The sequence below is a fragment of the Gloeophyllum trabeum genome (genome assembly GCF_000344685.1).
Source record: "Gloeophyllum trabeum ATCC 11539 unplaced genomic scaffold GLOTRscaffold_00017, whole genome shotgun sequence".
NCBI lineage: Eukaryota > Fungi > Basidiomycota > Agaricomycetes > Gloeophyllales > Gloeophyllaceae > Gloeophyllum > Gloeophyllum trabeum.
This window is the reverse complement of record NW_006920426.1, coordinates 30,417-48,522: the sequence shown is the minus strand read 5'-3', so window position 1 is coordinate 48,522 and position 18,106 is coordinate 30,417. Positions and strand designations below refer to the sequence as shown.

Sequence of the window (18,106 nt, the reverse complement as noted above, 5' to 3'; positions counted from 1 at the left end):
GCTGATAATGACTGGTTAGATCGAGGACAAGAAGGGTGATGTTGCAACCAAGAAGGCGAAGACGAAGAAATAGGACTGCGCCGCGTCTCGAGTCTGCCGTTCCCCTTTCATTGACATCTCTCATTGCCTGTGGTCCGGTTTCGTATTTTGCTTTTCTTCTGTCCATCGTCTTGTATAACAGCAGTGTATTATATTTTAATGGCACTTCTAGTTTACCTCGGTCCACTTCTGACACCGTACGCGTCCGGGACTGCGTGCCAGTGGCGGGGTACGCCTCTGGACGGGTCAAGCACATAGTGAACCGTACCTATTTCTTTCATGGCCACTCTCGACAGAGCCGTAGACGGGATCTAAGTGGTAGTGCACCTCAAACCGCAAGCGGAAGCGTTACCGCAACATCCGGGTCCGGTTCAGCCAGCAATAGTACTACAGTCGACTCTCCCTTAACCCATACCTCCAATGACCCATAACCTCTAATAACCCATACATTTTTGCGTCCACCGATTTGGTTCCTAATTAATCGTCGCGACAACCCATAACTCTCTGATACCCCATAACCCATACCTTTCTGGAGGGTCCATAAATCATCCTATTATTAGCTCAATCAGACCCATATCGACCACCATTTACTACTTTTAAAACATTTTCTATGGAGTTGTTCGATACTCCGACCCAGAAACTATACCATTATGGCAGTGGGCACCCATACCAGGCGACATATAGCATGATGTGGACCATCCGGCATATGCCGCGCACCCTGCCACATATCACGCTACCCGCCAATGTCACAGTATGTCACACTCCGGTAACCCAGGACCCCCGATAATCAGTATAAATGCCTGATCCCGAGGACCCATAAGTAGACCCATTTTGTCCGGAAGAAAATCGCCGATTTTGGACCTTTTGTCCGGAAAAAAACAGGCATCACAGCGAAAAAGTGGCTCTAAAAGGCAGCTGTGGCGTGGGTACGTCTAAATTTAGCTCTCCCGGCAGGTGCCGGGGTAAATATGGCGTCGAAATGGCCAAGTTTGACCAAAATGTCCGGAAACCAATCAAGCCTGTTCTCCAGAATCGGCCGATTTGTCTGTAAAAAATCAGCCATTGAGGGCTCTAAAGTCCCAAAATTTGTCCGGAACCTGATCAGGCATTTATACCAATTATCGGGGGTCCTGGTAACCCATAGTCTCCGAAAACCCATACCTTTCTGGGTCCACGGACCGCTATGGGTTATGGGAGAGTCGACTGTAAGTAACTGGCAGCACGAGCCACAACGCGGGACTTCTGTTACAGTGGTTACACGCGGACCGTCATTTGATTCGTTCATGTACTGTACGGACCGGTGCCACCTTCGCAGCGTCTTCTTCGTTTCACAGCGGTCTCTCCAATATTCCATGCGCTGAACGGGTTTCCGTGCAAGTCACGATGGACAGTAAAGCGTCCCGTCCAGAGTACGTTGATAATTTTGGCTGCGAAGAGAAGCATTGCTTGGGTATTTATGAGCAGGGGACGGTTCGTCGTGAGTAGCACCTTCTGGCATTGTGGGACGTCCTCGACTTAGATATGCCCTCCACAGAGTATAGGCCCTTAGACCATGCTGACGACGCTCTGGTGTCCAGCAAAGCAGCAGCTGCAAAGACGACGCGTCGCGGTCTGTGGTTCACGCTCGCGTGTCTGTTATCCGCTCTGGCTTTCTCGTACCCAAACAATTATATCACCTCTTGGAAGAACGGCCTACTCGTCTCTGCCCATTCTGAGTTGATCGCGCGTTCTGAGATCGCGCCCATGAGCGATAGCCAGCTGCTCCTGACCAACAATGGTCGCACGGACGTAGTGCAATGGGACAACTACAGTTTCGTTCTCAACAACCAGAGGATCTTCTTATAGTTGAGAGAGTCTTATTCGCTTCTATGCCTGTATCTGAGCTGTGATATAAGCTCCGGGGAGTTCCACACTTTCCGCTTGCCAGTGCCGAGCCTATGGCCAGATATCCTCCAGAAGGTGAAGGCGGCTGGGTTGAATGCTATCAGTGTCTACACACATTGGGGCCTGATTAACCCATCTCCTGAAGTAATCGACTTCAATGACTATCGTGCTCTACAGCCCCTGTACGACGCCGCAAAGGAAGCGGGAGTATGGATTGTCTTGCGTCCAGGTATTATTCGGCGTCTTATCGTACCGTGAAATTAGTAACTCCCCGAAAGGCCCATATATCAATGCTGAAACAACGGCTGGAGGCATTGCGCACTGGGTGACCTCGCAAGTAGCTGGTATGCTCCGTACCAACGCTAGCGATTACACTGCAGCCTGGCAAGATTACATACACGGTATCATCAACGAAACCGCCGCGAATCAAGTGACTCAGGGTGGACCAGTGATAGGTAACTAATGGGATCTTCAGTGTATCGGAAGCTCACTCCTGACGTCCGGATCTCATAAACAGCCGTACAAATAGGTAGGTTATATGTCCGTCGAGTGTCCGAAGTAAGGTATATGTTCACAAATACTCTTACTCTAGACAACGAATACACCCAGTACGGGTTTCCTGGTAGTGCCGGCTATTTCGCGGACCTGGAGGCCGACTACCACAACTCGTCGATCGTGGTGCCTCTCACTTACAACGATCCCGGTGAGGGGAGAAACTTCGTCAATGGTACTGTGAGTCTTTCCCTCACACTTCGTTTGCCATCAAGGGCCTGACTTGCATCCTTACGACAGGGTGCAGTTGATATATACGGGTACGATATGATATATGCTCGCCCTCCTGACCAGCATGGTTGATGTTTCCTTCGACTAATGAAGCCTGGATGCATACCCACAAGGATTCGATTGCTCCAACCCAGAAGTGTGGAGCGCTCTTCCAACAAATTGGCATGACTATCACGAAAACACCAACCCATCGCAACCATGGTACTTCCCTGAGGTAGGCGTTTTCCCTGATCTTTCCCGACCCTCTCTTACACTATCTTCAAGTTTCAAGGTGGTGCGTTCGACGCGTGGGGACCGACTGCACCAGGTGTGAACACGTGCATTCCTGGTGCTATCGTTTATCGTTGCTCAGTGCTCATGTAACCAACCCAGGGTACGAGGCGTGCCGCGTCTTGACCGGAGCAGACTTTGAGTCGGTATTCTACCGGGCGCTTTGGGCGTCGAACGGGAAACTGATGAACTTCTATATGGTATACGGGTGAGTATACTCAGTCTTGCACTTCGCGCTCCTCTTGACCGAAACCGAAATATCGAGTGGAACTTCTTGGGGTGCCTTACCCTACCACGGAGTTTACAGTAAGCTTGACAACGCTATCGAATAGAACACTCATGGAATAACTCGTTGCAGCGTCATATGATTATGGGAGCTCAATAGCGGAGAACCGTACGTTGACGGAGAAGTATGCCGAGTTAAAGCGGCAAGGCCTCTTCCTGCGCAGCTCTTCCGAATTCTATAAGACGGACTGGATCGGTAATAGCAGTACTGGTGCTGTTGTAGTCTCGAACCCAGCCGCCTTCGCTGTCTACCTCAGGAACCCCGATAGTGGCGCCGGGTTCTACATCATGAGACAGACCAATTCAAGCTCAACGTACGCTAGCTACATCCTGTTCCGCCGTTCAAGTGCTGATCCACGTACCGCTTGACTCGAACAGGGCAACGACCGAGTTCCAACTGAATGTGCAAACGTCGGCAGGCGTTCTAACATTGCCACAGGCTGGATCAAATATCACGCTCAGTGGTCGAGAATCCAAAGTAGTCGTGACTGATTACCTGTTCGGGTCCTCTAGGATGTTGTACTCCACAGCTCAGGTCTTGTACGCCGGCGTCATTGGAGGCCGTGACGTCCTGTTCCTGTACGGTGACTCTAGCCAGGAGCATGAGGCGTCTATAGCTTTCACCGGTATTCCCAACATGAAGGCGTCAGGTCCCACGATATCTATTCAGTGCGACAACCGCCGGGACACTACCATCAGTTTCTTACCAGGTCTCAACGGACTTGTGACCGTGTACGATTCGAGCACGCAATTGGTGCTATTTGCTGACACTGTCACTGCTGGGTCGTTCTGGTCCCCTGTTATTTCTGGAAGCGGCGAGTTCTCCAACTATTGGCAGTTTGGGACGAATACGTCCATCCTGGTCGGCGGTCCTTACTTGGTGCGAAACGCGACAATAGAAGGACCCACTCTGGCATTACAGGGTGATTTGGAGACCGGCGTTAGACTTATCGTCATTGCGCCTCCAGGCTTGGAAGAAGTTACTTGGAACGGCGTACCTGTTCTGGCGGATGTACAAGCCGCGTCGTCCTTGTCATCCGTGGGCGGATTTGTTGGTCAGCTGGGGATGTCCCTAACAGCTGCACATATCACCGTACCAAGCTTGACGAACTGGAAATATGCCGATAGCTTGCCCGAAATCATTAGAGGCTTTGCGGATACAAACTGGACTCTCGCTGATCACAGAACAACGAATATACCCTTCCCTCCGTATTATGGAGACGGGAGGATACTTTATGGGTGCGATTATGAATAGTAAGTAGTTTGATCGGCGGATCTAGTGCCTGTTTCTGACGTTTGGTCAGTTGCGAGAATATTGTTCTGTGGAGAGGGCACTTCAACGCCACTGGCGATGAGCAGTCAGTAAACCTATCAATCAATGGCGGAGAAGGTACATAATTAGTTGAGCATATCTGAGGAGGAAACTTATATCATACTACGACGACAGCTTTCGCTGCCAGCGTCTGGGTGAACAACTTCTTTCTAAATACCTCTTACGGCAAGTGCGTACAATAAGGTCACTAAGCTCCTGGATCGGTCTCACTGCATATTACTAGCTCCACAAATGACAGGCACATCCTGGAAGAGACCGACGATAAGTTTCACTTCCCGCCTGGTTCTCTGTTGCCTGGTCAGGACAATGTCATAACTATTGTACAAGTGCGTTATAGTCGCTTCTCTATGTTCTCAGCTGATTTGCCATGGAAGGACAACATGGGTCTTAACGAGACGGGCTGTGGGTACAGATATATAGGACGCGATCACCATGACTGATTATCAACTAGCTACACCAGACGCCTCGAAATCACCTCGCGGCGTTCGAGGCTTCCAGCTGAACACGGGTAACTTCAGCGAATGGCGTGTACAAGGCAAAGTCGGTGGATATACCAAGTCCGTATATGATCAGGCGCTGGGAATATTAGCTCTGCTGGACTGACGGGTTGTTCTCATGCAGCTATCCTGACAAAGTCCGGGGAGTCATGAATGAGGGTGGGCTATTCGGTGAACGCCAAGGGTGGCATCTTCCTGGATACGACATCTCGTCCTGGACAACCAGAGATCTGACCGAAGGTCTGCCGAATGGCACAGCAGGAGTTGGCTTCTTCGTCACCACCTTCGATCTCAGCATACCTAGCGGTTATGACGTGCCTATCTCATTCAACTTTGACAACAGTACTCAACCGTACCGGGTATACCTCTATGTGAACGGATGGATGATGGGCAAGAGGGTGGCTAATCTGGGGTGAAGTTTCGCTTTGAACGTTGCATCATCTACGCACTCTGATATACTGTCGTTCGCAGTCCCCAGACAAAATTCCCCGTGCAAGAAGGTATCCTCAACTACAAGGGAACAAAGTGCGTGGCATGTCATGCTAGATATCCCAGTGTTGATTATTAGCACAGCACTGTGGCTGTTGCATTATGGGCGATGGAGAATATGGCGGTATCACCGTCGCTGGAACTCAACATCGATGGGATCTACGAGGGCGGTGTTGGCGGCATTGTTACCAATAACCCTGGCTATTCACCCCTCGAGCGCATTTGAGAGCAGCCGATTTCAGATGCTGCAAGGCATCTCAGACATAAGGGAAATAAGCGGAGTGATCTACTTTTTCATATTTTTGTTAAGTATACTCTTATCACTTCTCACCCTTCTCTTCTTGGACTCCTTTCCAGCGTCGGACCCTGGTTTCGCCTTGGGGCGCTTTCGAATACGTTCCCGCTCTGTGGCCTGTGGCTTGGTTCCTTTGTTAATTAGAGCCATGCGAGCTTTCTTCTTGGCCATCCTACGAGCCACCCTGTCGGGATCAGATGCTTTGGCCTGCTTCCTGGCTTCCTTCGGAAGGTGTGCAATTTTCTCTCCAAGGGCTGGGTTACCCTTGGGAACAGCTGGTACCAGATTGGAGCGTTGACCCATCCCACCTGAGCGGGCCTGAGTTTCAGAGGACTTGCCACCGCCCACACGTCGTGCTGAATACCCAGCAACGAGCTGATGACTGGCTAGCGACGTTTTACAGCGCTGAACACGCAGCTTTCTCTTAGCGAATTTGAGTTTGGTTTCATCTAGCCCCAGGATTTCGTCTACGCATGTGCGATCCTAGAGGGACGTCCACCTTCAGAGAGTACGCTAGAGAAAAGAAAAGGAACGCACTGCAAATTGAACGTACGCGAAGCCTTTGCCAAGTTGCGTATCTTTATCCCTTATAATCCGGATCCGTGTTACCCAGGCATTCGATTTACCGACAAGCTCTTCGGGAACATCAGCAACATCTGAGGCGGGAGCTCCCCGTTCTGAGATCATGAGAGCCTCGAAAAATGCACGCAAATCGTCCTCCTTGCAAGCAAAATCGAGGTTCCCGACGAAAAGAGTGGTCTTTGGATCTTCTGCAGCGCTATCCCCTGTATTCGTTGTCTTTGCTTTCCCAACCCGATCAACCCTAAGAGTATGTCCAGAGAATACCGACCCATTACAACGCTGCACAGACAGGCGGGCAGCCTCGAAGGGATCCATCGTTTCAGCTGCTTTGGCGCGAGGGGTTGGGTACGCGAAGACGACATAGACATTCACAGTATCCACACCCGGGTGCAGGTCGCGGTGGATGAAAGCTATTTTCTTCTTCTCCTGAGGCGTTAGATACTTTTTCTCGTCTTTAGTGATCTCGTCCTCTTCTTTCGAAGCTTTAGAGTCTCGCCACAATGACGCGCGCTGGACCTCGTGTTGTCTTACTTGCTTTTGGCCCTCTTGTTTGCCTTTGCCCTTCCCACCGACTGCGTCTTCGACATCGAAAGCGGGCAGCTTGCTAGTCGGTGCCTGGAAAGCGACTGACCTGCAACGAGTAGACTCGATCCTTGCTCCGGGCACGAAGCCCAGAATATGTCGTTTCAGTTGCTTCATGAGTGGCTGCACAACAACGAGATCAGAACCATTAGACGTTGTACATTGTGAGGAGCGCTCACTCGACTCTTTACGACGTCTGCAGTTACATTCCCTACGAAGATAGTTCGTGCGTCTTTGGCATCGGGAGTCTCATCTTCCGGGACGTATTTATGCTTCTGGCCACGAGTGCTCCACCTTCTCCCTTCTCCTCCCCCCTTCAGAGACTCGTGAACAAGGCGAGATGCATGATCGTGGCTGTCGGTATCAGAATCTCCAAAGTCATCACGTTCCGTTCCGTCCGAACGTTTATCCAGGGGCCTGGGAGCCTCCGAATCATCGCAGCTTTCCGAGCTCATGACTGGTTTCGCGAGCCCCACGGTTTGGTCAAGGACCTTCATAGCTTTGGATGCAAGGGTGGATGGACCATGAGCGGAAGCGTCTGCGTTGTTCTTCCCGAGATGCCTGCCCTTTTTCCTGGGGCTAGCCAGCTCAGGACCCTCGAGCGATCTTTTGCCTTCACCCTTTCCATGGGATGCCAAGGGTATGTCCATTAGACGGGTTGACTTCTTGTGTCCGACAGTCAGAAAACCAACAAGACCATACTAGTAGGGATCCAAAGCACTCACACATGAACGGAATATCGCATCCAGGTCCTTGTCGATCTGTGCTGCCTGACTGAACTCCTTAACAGTTTGACCCTCAGTCAGAAGGAACGATGAAAGACTCATGCGGAGGATACGCAGCCAAAGGTTATGGCCAGCGAGAAAGGTGTACAAGAAGTGCAGGGGAAGAGTGTCCGGCAATTACCGGTATAGGATTCTCATATATGAGTGTTGAGCTTCCCTTATCAAGGGCATGTGGCACAGTGGTAGCGCGCACGCTTTGCATGATTTACACAGTTAAATGATGTAATTCTTGGTGCGTGAGGTCTAGGGTTCGAACCCCTACTTGTCCAACTTTTGGGCTCTATTTTACTTCACATGGTAATGGTATGTACTAGTAATGCGCGCTCGCGCAGAGTTGCTCGCGAAGCGTAACGTGGTGTGGCGCGACACGTTGTCCTGTTATGTGGCACAGCTGGTGCACCATACACACCAACCTTGCATGCATACGGCTCAACTTACTGTATTTCGTGGCATGTTTTGTGATAGGTAGGGCAAGTAAATAGGTATCATTGATTCTGGAACCTTTCCAGGCTCAATCCGAGGATATTTAAAGCTCTGTATCAACTTATAGCTGGCCCTTGGTCTTTGTGGGTCCCTCAGCCACCGGGAGTAGAATTTGTACATGTTTGTCGCGGACTTCTGCCCTAGTGAAGAATTGCGAGCGAAGCGAGCAATTATGTAATACAGTATTTCATCCGGTACTTACCATGCTCTGCAGTACTGCTTCATTGCCTACTCTGGGCCTGCTTGCGAAACTTGTTCCGACGCAATCTGACGCCTCCGCACGCTCCCGTTCAACGGTGATATCTTCCAGAGATGGATGTAAACGCCGTTGTGAAGAGCAGGAGACACAAGTACAAGACAGCGGCTTTTCTCGGCTCCGCGTCATATCGCCTCGTTCTATGTTAGGCAGGTGTGTATAGTACGTTCACCGTATAATCGAGAAAGTCATCGCCCCCTTCGTTGGTTTCAGATGCTTCCGGGTTGATCAAGGTTGCGGAATTCTACCCAACTAGGCAGGTTGAGTCAAACGAAGTCAGAGCTGCGACGTGTGATCAAGTACTGCGCTGCATCCCACAATGTAGGGGGTAATGATACTACCACGAGTACAAGGTGCCTTAACAATGATGATCGCGCACTGTTGCAGTGGCTGCGAAAACGCCGGAAATTACTTCCGGTTCGCAATTATAAGGACCACACGCATGTGTTGCTAAAGGCAAGACTATCCAACAATGTTTGGCTTAGCAGCACTCGCCAGCTGCCTATTTCTCGAAGGCGCCTTTGCTACCACGGCGCCAACGCAGTTCCCGCTGACTTCAGACCTTCTGAGAGAACTCTCCGAAAAAGTCGAAGGTCGACTATATAGCGCTGTTGCTTTCGCGGAACCCTGTTTCACTAGCTTCAAATCCGCAGATTGCGAGGTCATCAAGCGCAACTACCTGAACGAAAGTATGTTGCACACTTCTGGTCTGCTCCGATAATTCCGACAATGCGTGTACAGCTTCGCGATTCGATACGTTTGGTGGTTATATCAATACGCAGTGGGAGACGTGCCAGACGACGGGCGAGCAATGCCTCCTGGACTGGGAAGACCCAACAAACCCAGGTCCGGTTTCATCTTCCCAGACCTGTCAGTTGGGCAGTGTATCTCGTCACTTTGTGCAGACCTGTCACTACATAAGATGATTCCATCCCCTAACTGACCGCCTTAGATTGACGTGCGAAAGCCGGCGGATGTCGCTGCTGCCTTCGATTACTCGAGAAGATCTGGTGTGCCGTTAATCGTCAAGAACACTGGTGTACGTGCCTCTTAACCGATACTATGCTAGTATTCTGACAGTCCCTTCAGCATGACTACAAAGGTCGCAGTAGCGCGCCCGGTTCAATAGGCCTCTGGGTAAGAGTTATCTTCGGTGCAATTATATTCAGTCAATTCACCTAGATGCCACGTCTAGACGCATAATCTAAAAGACGTAGGTCAACGCGAAGCCCCATATGGATGCGAACTTACTCATTTACGACGGTCAGATAACATACGACCCCGAGTTCATTCCTGAAGGATGTGTGAAAGCGAGCCCCGGTGTTACTATGGGGGTGAGTCTTGCGTTCTGGTGGAAACGAGCACCGTTCCAAGAGTCTCCCAGGCCGGCGTGCAATGGGGAGAGGCCTACCAATTCGCAGAAGCTCACAACATTACCCTCGTGGGAGGTAAGGGTTCATCACGATAGCATAAACAATGTCTGTTAACGTACATGGATAGGCAGTGATCCCGGCGTAGGCACATCCGGTGGATGGCTGATGGTACGTCCACCAGATCGCCGGCGAACTGACGCTCAAATTCTCTGGACAGGGCGGTGGTCATGGTGCGCTGACAAATACGATGGGAATGGGTGTCGATCGCGTCGTAGGTTGCCTCTGGAAATATCGGTATGGAAGTGGACTGAGATTCCGTCTCCAGCTCCAGTTCAAAGTAGTCACCCCAGACGGCAAATTGAGAGTCGCAAACGCTTGTCAGAATGAAGACTTGTTCTTCGCGCTGCGGGGCGGTAAGCCAAAGTATATTTGATTGCGGACTATCCTAATCAACAGTGAAGGTGGAGGCGGAACCTTTGGCGTAGTATTGGAGAGCACCACTCTAGCTTCCCCGCCTGTCACTCTGCAGGTCTATGTTGTGCAGTGGACTAACCCTGAAGCCAGTCTCACACACGATCTGTGGTCAATTCTCATTGAAAATGGTCTTAAGTGGGCCGATGAAGGATGGGGAGGGTTTGCAAATGGCGAATCTGCCATATACATATCTCCAAATTTGGATACAGTGCGAGCAAACGTGTCTATGGCACCGCTCATCGCATTCGGCGAGCGGATCAAGCACGATGGTATCCATGGAGCCACCCTTACGGTGCTTGAATTTCCCACTTGGGGTACATTCTTCAATGCTTTTGCAGGCGACAATTCAGCGGTACGTTCTTCGTTCACGATAAGGGCTGAGTCGACTGAATACCGTTACAGGCAATCGGCGTTAATCTTGCTCTTGCTTCACGGCTCATCCCAAAGGCCAACTTCGAAACGGCTGCGAGTCGTTCAGAGCTCCTTGCAGCCCTTTTGAAAGCCCACACGCTTACTCCCGGCCTTCGTTTCCTTGTGAGCCCTCCCACGTCCTGCCCAGGGGACGGCAGTACCAGCGTCACACCTGCATGGAGAGACTCGGTGTATCATATCACGCTCATTACAACATGGGACTGGAACGCGACAATGGGAGAGAAAAAGACTCAGTATAAATTGGCAAGCGATTCTATATCGCATCTGCGTGCTATAACCCCGGACGCGGCGTATAGCGTATGTCCAATACCAGCTCTCTGCCATTCTGACACCTAAAGTTCATGTACTGTTTGCAGAACGAGGCGGATGTGTACGAACCTAATCATAAGGGTGAGTCTGATCAGTGCCAGAAATAGGATACACTCCCTGAGTATAGTTTCGCAGTCGCATTCTGGGGAGACAACTACTCCAGGCTGCTTGAAATCAAAGATAAATAGTGAGTCCTCGATACCTTGAATGAGATGAACTCCGATTGACCAGCATGGCGACAGCGATCCTGACCGCCTCCTGGATTGCTGGCAGTGTGGTGAGCATTTTCACTCATCTGTTCCCAAGTGTCACTAAAGCCACATTCGCTCAGTCGGCTGGACTCCCAATTCAAAGCGTTTCGCTTGTTACATTGCCTGAACCATACCTGATGAGGATCTTTGCGCTATGCGGACAAACAATTGTTAGAGGACATTCATGGACAGACGTCTTGCTACAATATTTATTCCGTGACGGGTTCACTGCGGGAAGCCTCACTATGCGTGACCTGCTAGCGGGAGGAATACAAAGTTGTAATGATTAATACAGTAATCGATAATGACGTCGGACAGATCTAGAGTGTGCCGCGAGCGAGCTCGCCGAGGGGAATTGTGGCAAGGTTAGGGTTAGGAAGGAGAATTGGCAAAGGAAAAGGCCTGCCCAGCCCGAGGGCCGAAGCAGGACAGGGAAATATTGCGCGAGTGCATGAGCCGGAGCCCATACAAACCACAGGCACCCTCTGCGGACAAGGTCGCCGTGCTATGGAGAGCACCCATAGCCCGTGTCCCCGGATATGTGAAAGGGGACACGCTCGCAAGGTAAGTATGAAGAATCATATCGTACTCGTCCAGCTCTTTATACTATCTGGTGGCGCACGGACCATCTCTGGCAGTGTGCAGGTGTTCAATTCAAGTCCAATTCGAAGTTAGCGATCCATGTGTGATGTACTACAACATTCATTCTTCCTGGATCTTTGTATGTAGATGTTAGGTTACGAACCTAAATACATGACATCGTTGCGCTGTTTGTACCAGTGTCCCGCGACCACGGCGTAGACTGGATTACAGTTTTGAATATGGGATTGAATGGGCAATAGCTACGACATGCAAACCTGTATATACAATACTACTGCTATAATAATAATGATATCGATGTAAGAGGTAATGAATGATGGTGATAGATGTCCGAAATGCGACCCCGAATAAATAGTTAAATCATGACAGCCCCGACAGCCACTCACTGATCAGCCTTGATCAAGTCAGCTGCCTTCTCAGCGACCATGTACACCGGGGCCATCGTGTTCGCAGAGGTGATGATGGGGAAAATGCTGGCATCAGCAACCCGAACGTTCTTCGTACCATACACAACCAACTTCGAGTTAACGACGCCGCCGTCAGATTGGGCCTTCATGGCGCAAGTACCGGAAGCTTGGTAGATCGGGTGTGCGACCGCTTGGATGGCAGCAAGGATGTCCTCGTCGGAGGTCTTGTCCAGACCGGGATATGCCTCGCCGAGGACAATGGGGGCCATCGTCTCCGAGAGCATCACCTCGCGGACTTGACGGAAAGCCCAGATAGCCACCTTCTGGTCAATCTCGGACGAAAGCCAGTTGGGCTGGACGATTGGTTTCACCGTGGTAGAGTTTGACACAATAGTGACATTGCCTTTGGAGAAGGGGTACGAGATGACTGCGGCAGGGCTCACATAGTTGCCGGCCTTGCCACTGGGAACGGAGCCGGAGGCCTGAAGCATGTATGGGTCAGGAAGATGATGGACGCGGATCAAAAGGGGATACGTACGATGACTTCCAGCTGGATGTGGTTCCAGTCAGATCGGAGATTCTTCAACTCCTGAGCACCAATCGAATCCAAGACATCATCGGGTACACGCTCCCAGGCGCTCATGCTGGAAATAGCACCTGCGAGCTCGCCCTCACCCTCAGTCTTCCACTCGCGCAAGTACTCGGCGTACAGGCTGGCGTTGGCGTTGAACTGGTTGGCCGTAGTGATGTTGTCGATGACCTCGTAGACGGGTCCGAAGAACAGATGGTCGAGTAGGTTCTGTCCGACGCCCGGGAGATCGACCTTAACGTCAATGCCATTGCCTTGCAGCTGCGACGCGGGCCCGATCCCTGAGACCATCAACAGCTGCGGCGAGCCGAACGCACCGGCAGTCAGGATAACCTCCTTGTCGGCGTAGGCAACCTGAATCGCGCCGCTGTTGTCCCGGTACTCGACTCCATTCGCAACCAAATCCCCGGACGAGGAGTTTTCAAACAAAATCCTCGTCGCCAGGGTATGAGTCTGAACATGGAAGTTCGACCTGCTCGATGCCGTGAGACCGAAACTTGTCCACGATGAGTCACGGTTTGCATTCTTCGGGTTGATGGTCGTCGCAAGGTAGCCGACACCGATGGGTGAGCCATCGTTAGTCTCCTTCATCGTCAGATTAGGACCGGTCTTGTTCGTTAATGCCGTGGCGAAATAGATGGAAATAGGCTCGATGTAGTGACCGAAAGAAACCTGCAGGGGACCCTCGCCAGCGTATTGGGAAGCGTCGTAAGGGATGTATGACTGGTTGGCCTCAGGCGGTGTAAACTGGATGCTCTATTTCATGTCCGTATGTGAGTCTCGGCCAAAGACGAAATGGGAAAAGAGCAAACCACGAACCTTCTTGAAATAAGGAAGGACACTGTTCCAATCCCAACCCTCGTTTCCGATGGCAGCCCACTGGTCGTAAGGGGCTGCGGCACCACGAGTGTAGGCCATGAAGTTCGTCGACCTATCCAGTTTTCAATACGCAATTCAAGTAGGATGTGCAAATGAAGTACGTACGTAGATCCGCCAAGAATGTAACCTCGGGGGTAGGGTACTTGTCGGTTAGCCAGGTTCACCTGGGGTGCCGTAGTGTAATTCCAGTCCACAATGGAACCACCCGTCACAGTCAAGTCAAGACCGGGGACACTACCAATACATCCCATTAACGCGCTACAACCTTAGATAGTCCGGATATATGACACGCACGTTACATTGAAGTCAATATCATAGTCGTTCCCTGCCTCGAGGACAAGGACCGATACGCCAGAGTTCTCTGTAAGACGCTCGGCGACCACAAGACCGGAATTGCCACCTGAGGTGGATAGTGATCAGGGTTTCCGCCACAGTCAAGATAGAGACACACTATACCTCCTACTATAACGTAGTCGTAATGACCTGCTGCAGCTGCATGAGCGAACAGTGCAGCAGGAACGCTGGCCGCTGCAGCGGAAGCAAGAGTGGAGAAGCGCATGTCTTCGACTCTCTTCTCGAAATGTTGCTATGTTGAAAAGGTGACTTCTATATGTCAACCCAAGCCCGGTGAAGGGAGGACGCGGAGCCGATGCCTTCATCCGGGGGAATGCAACATACTTATACTTCTCCTCTGCATTTGTCGAGGAGATGGAACGTGGCGGAACTTAGCGGCTAAGTCGTGGGTTGCGACACCTAACAGCCCTGGCATGAGAACCCGAACGGTCCAGGTTGGGCGTAGCGACAGAGCAACTCTAGCGGATCTGCCTGCCGTACCCTGCCGTACCTGGCGCATCAACCTCTACAGAACCATCGTACAGCAGGCGGTGCCGATGCTTCACTCCATATGTACCTGATGCACGTTCGGACCCCTGAAAGGGGACCATCTGCAGATGTGGGTTGACATGACGTCTCGCATCGGTGGTATTTTTTACGCAACTATGTATTGGCTTTTGAGGTACGACTGTGGCAAGGAAAGAATCCGTCAAAGGCTGGCACGCCTATCAGGTCTATGAGCCCATTAATGACGACTGTGCGCGGCGGAGGAGGGAACGAGCACGAACTACGGACACTCGTACAGACAATGCCATTGACGATCCGACCCCGTAATCCATGATTTGGAAAGGAACCTGTACTCAGTTAACGTTGAGATACATCGCCTTCCTCGATCATCGAGAAACAGGGTCATTGGGAATTATCAGAGAGGACATCGTAGACCTTGTTACAGACCTCGGTAGTGGTAACCGAGCGCCCGCACCGGACCAGCAAAGTGGATGTGACCCTGCGTTCGCCACCCACAGCGATGTCCGAAAGCGCCCCGCGTGACCCATCTCTGACAGTCAGAATTGTATTTCGCGGTGGAGAGGCACTGGCGACCGCGGCGAGTGTCGGGGACGACGGGGAGTTTGAAGATGATGGTCGGGATCAACAGACGGAGCGAAGGCGTGGCAAACAGTCTGTCCGATGCTGTATCGGACGTTCGTCTGCCACTCGTCATCTCCGTGACCGACTTGGACGCGCAATTCGACCCACATCGGTACTCTTCTTCCTCTACGTACTACTCATCCGGCGATCTTCCGCAGTATATATAATATCGATGGCTCTGACCCGGGGAGATCAGTGCAGTTGCTCTTACTCTTCATCGCCGCCCCCGTTCATCCACAAATCACTGAAATGTCTCTCGCCGGCCGCGTCGCTATCGTCACTGGATCATCCCGTTCGATTGGCGCCTCGATTGCCAAACGTTTGGGCAAAGACGGGGCCAGCGTCGTTGTCAACTACGTCTCCAACTCCGCGGCGGCAGATGAAGTAGTGAACGAGATCAACTCGAAGGGGCCTGGCAAGGCCATCAGTGTCAAGGCCGATGTCTCCTCGATCGCTGGCGCGAAGACCCTCCTAGATGAGACCCTCCAGAAGTTTGGCAAGCTTGACATCCTGGTGCTCAATGCCGGTATCATGGGCGCGAAGGTGTTGGCACAGACGGAGGAGAAGGACTTTGACGATCACATCAATATTAACGTCAAAGGCCCGCTCTTCCTCACCAAGTTAGCGGCACCCAGCTTAACTGCAGGTAGGTTGATTGGTATATATAACCTCAAGCCGGATCTCCATGCTTATCTGATATGTTCCAGGTGGCCGTGTCATCTTCTTCTCCACAACCCTCACCAAAGCCTCCGCCGTTCTCCCGAACGCCCTTGTTTACGTCGCCTCGAAGGGTGCTGTCGAGCAAGTCTCCCGAGTCCTGGCAAAGGATCTCGGGGCTCGCGGCATCACGGTCAACACCGTCTCCCCTGGCCCCGTCGACACGCCGCTCTTCCGCGACGGCAAGACGGAGCAGCAGATCCAATTCATCGCTAATCTGAACCCTCAGAAGCGTCTCGGCCAGCCCGATGAAATCGCTCCGATCGTGGCATTCCTGTCCTCGGAGGAGGCTGGATGGATAAACGGCCAGAACATCCTGGTTAACGGCGTAAGCCTTCCGACTCGCTGCGTTGTCGTATGTCTGACGCTGATGATATCACCTTACAGGGCTTCGTCGTGTAAATATTGGAACCCTTCAAATCGCATTAGAGAGCATTTGTACCACACGTAGCATCATAGCCACATTTACATGTACTTTAGGGACGAATGAGAACATGTTTCAAGGGGTTCCTGGACTGCGCGGATATCTTAGAAATCGGAAGTCATTGGTCTTGCCTGTCTCAGCAGGGCTCTCGAGCGTGTGTACTACAGTTACGTGGGTTGTACAGGATCCGAAGGTTCAAGTTCGTTTGCAGCGGTTGGACTGCAGTAGAACGTGTACGTCAGTTATGAAGGTGAGGGAGTCAATAATACCCTGCATAAATATGCTCTCCACGTCAGACTAGCACTAAGCCATCCTCAAGGATCACGAGTCCGCACCCAGTACATGTGATAGGAATTCTGAACATCATTGTCGTATGCATATGCCAGGCAGTCTGAATCAACAACACTGGTGGCATTCAAGTTTTCAAGATTCGGAGCCGGACGAAGCATCCGCGCTCGATTGAGCAGAAGGGTCTGCTGGCAGATACAGTGCCTTGCATAAGAAACTTAGGCTCGTAACCACCCTCTACAACAGATTGAGGCAGAATCTATGTTGTAGAGGCTGGTGCATTTGGCGTGGGAATCCAGTATACGCGTCGTTATCTTCCTGCCGCAGCCGCCGAACCCTGCCGAAGTCTGCCGAATGCGCCTTTCGTAGTCGAGTAAGAACCCTGGTAGTCTAATACAACCAGCTTTATAGTGTCATTAGAAATGTTGTAGTCAGACTACAAGTCGCGCCGGCTGCGAAGTCTCTCGCTCCTCGCTGCTCCCTCGTCCGACGCTCGTTTGATGTTTGGATATAATATGCTCCTATAATCACGGACAAGATTAATGCCATAGATGTCTACCTTCGGGACCTTGGAAAACGAACTACGGACTTATTTTTTTGTATATTACTTATACCTTACCGAAGGGTCTACCCGCGCTCTCCGATGATTTCCTGCCGCAGCTATCATGGCAAGAGAAACTTTCCTCCGCAGTGATAGGTCTGTGATGTTTTACATGTCTGTGTGGCGGTGAGTTGTACGGCACGGGAAGGCTGCAGGAATTCGTCTCTGGGACGCGCTAAGTCTCGAGATCTTGCGGACTACAAAACTCTTTCTAGTCAGATTCCGATCAACTTGAGGGCAGGGCGAAAATTCAACTCAGACAAACTCAGCTGCCAAAATGTAAGCAGCCGGTCGGCGAATTAGAGTTAACGACGCGTATACTGGATTCCCACGCCAAATGTACCAGCCTGTCTACCGATATTCTGCCCTCAATAGCGGTACGACAGGGTGGTCACGAGCCTATAAGAAACTGAACATCGCATTTCCGCGCGCGTTGTTTGTCCGCGCCAAATATACCCTTTTCGGGTAGGTCCGGAAGGCCTCTCGCGGGACCATTTGTTGGGCAGGGACTCGCAGATGCCCCGAGAGGGCTCGAAAGGCTTCAGAGGATGCATGAAATGTATATTCTACAACTAGACTAAGGGCTGTAAATCATTATACTCTGCCCCCAGCTGTATGCCTAGTTACCATCTCTCTCGATGGGTCTTTGCCGCACATTTGCCGATACCCGAAAAGGGTATATTTGGCGCGGACAAACAATGCGCGCGGAAATGCGAT

The 18,106-nt window shown here is 51.4% G+C and overlaps 6 protein-coding genes and 1 non-coding gene across 7 annotated transcripts; 4 read left to right on the top strand and 3 right to left on the bottom strand.

Moving 5' to 3' along the window:
* Nucleotides 1-1,782: 1,782 nt before the first annotated feature.
* On the top strand, nucleotides 1,783-5,806 carry GLOTRDRAFT_81512 (glycoside hydrolase family 35 protein; the record flags this gene model as incomplete). Its single annotated transcript, XM_007872222.1, has 19 exons — nucleotides 1,783-1,883; nucleotides 1,935-2,152; nucleotides 2,202-2,378; nucleotides 2,483-2,655; nucleotides 2,716-2,735; nucleotides 2,800-2,920; nucleotides 2,971-3,013; nucleotides 3,079-3,184; nucleotides 3,242-3,282; nucleotides 3,335-3,575; nucleotides 3,640-4,515; nucleotides 4,566-4,651; nucleotides 4,709-4,763; nucleotides 4,818-4,920; nucleotides 4,969-4,996; nucleotides 5,046-5,151; nucleotides 5,216-5,503; nucleotides 5,563-5,616; nucleotides 5,665-5,806. 19 exons carry the CDS (start codon nucleotides 1,783-1,785, stop codon nucleotides 5,804-5,806), a joined length of 2,979 nt encoding a protein of 992 aa, XP_007870413.1.
* Nucleotides 5,807-5,866: 60 nt separating this feature from the next.
* GLOTRDRAFT_49630 (uncharacterized protein) lies at nucleotides 5,867-7,494 on the bottom strand (the record flags this gene model as incomplete). Its single annotated transcript, XM_007872209.1, has 3 exons — nucleotides 5,867-6,358; nucleotides 6,413-7,162; nucleotides 7,219-7,494. The coding sequence occupies 3 exons, from the start codon at nucleotides 7,492-7,494 to the stop codon at nucleotides 5,867-5,869; spliced, it is 1,518 nt and encodes a 505-aa protein (XP_007870400.1).
* A 495-nt stretch (nucleotides 7,495-7,989) lies between these two features.
* Nucleotides 7,990-8,093, top strand: GLOTRDRAFT_t117. The gene has a single exon. It is a non-coding gene; the product is annotated as a tRNA-Ala (tRNA).
* Nucleotides 8,094-9,035: 942 nt separating this feature from the next.
* GLOTRDRAFT_118049 (FAD-binding domain-containing protein) lies at nucleotides 9,036-11,529 on the top strand (the record flags this gene model as incomplete). Its single annotated transcript, XM_007872221.1, has 16 exons — nucleotides 9,036-9,252; nucleotides 9,305-9,462; nucleotides 9,516-9,602; nucleotides 9,653-9,700; nucleotides 9,759-9,776; nucleotides 9,832-9,897; nucleotides 9,948-10,011; nucleotides 10,064-10,104; nucleotides 10,154-10,207; nucleotides 10,262-10,349; nucleotides 10,398-10,762; nucleotides 10,813-11,139; nucleotides 11,199-11,232; nucleotides 11,287-11,338; nucleotides 11,394-11,428; nucleotides 11,483-11,529. 16 exons carry the CDS (start codon nucleotides 9,036-9,038, stop codon nucleotides 11,527-11,529), a joined length of 1,701 nt encoding a protein of 566 aa, XP_007870412.1.
* A 290-nt stretch (nucleotides 11,530-11,819) lies between these two features.
* On the bottom strand, nucleotides 11,820-11,975 carry GLOTRDRAFT_21123 (uncharacterized protein; the record flags this gene model as incomplete). The annotated part of the gene is made up of 1 exon (XM_007872184.1): nucleotides 11,820-11,975. A coding segment is annotated over one exon (156 nt), but the record flags the coding sequence as incomplete, so codon positions are not given.
* A 247-nt stretch (nucleotides 11,976-12,222) lies between these two features.
* Nucleotides 12,223-14,436, bottom strand: GLOTRDRAFT_81501 (glucose-methanol-choline oxidoreductase; the record flags this gene model as incomplete). Its single annotated transcript, XM_007872220.1, has 6 exons — nucleotides 12,223-12,891; nucleotides 12,948-13,754; nucleotides 13,818-13,929; nucleotides 13,983-14,111; nucleotides 14,166-14,277; nucleotides 14,334-14,436. 6 exons carry the CDS (start codon nucleotides 14,434-14,436, stop codon nucleotides 12,385-12,387), a joined length of 1,770 nt encoding a protein of 589 aa, XP_007870411.1. The 3' UTR covers nucleotides 12,223-12,384.
* Nucleotides 14,437-15,533: 1,097 nt separating this feature from the next.
* Nucleotides 15,534-16,586, top strand: GLOTRDRAFT_81499 (NAD P-binding protein). The gene is made up of 3 exons (XM_007872219.1): nucleotides 15,534-16,005; nucleotides 16,067-16,404; nucleotides 16,464-16,586. The coding sequence occupies exons 1-3, from the start codon at nucleotides 15,609-15,611 to the stop codon at nucleotides 16,476-16,478; spliced, it is 750 nt and encodes a 249-aa protein (XP_007870410.1). The 5' UTR covers nucleotides 15,534-15,608; the 3' UTR covers nucleotides 16,479-16,586.
* The last annotated feature ends 1,520 nt before the right edge of the window (nucleotides 16,587-18,106 follow it).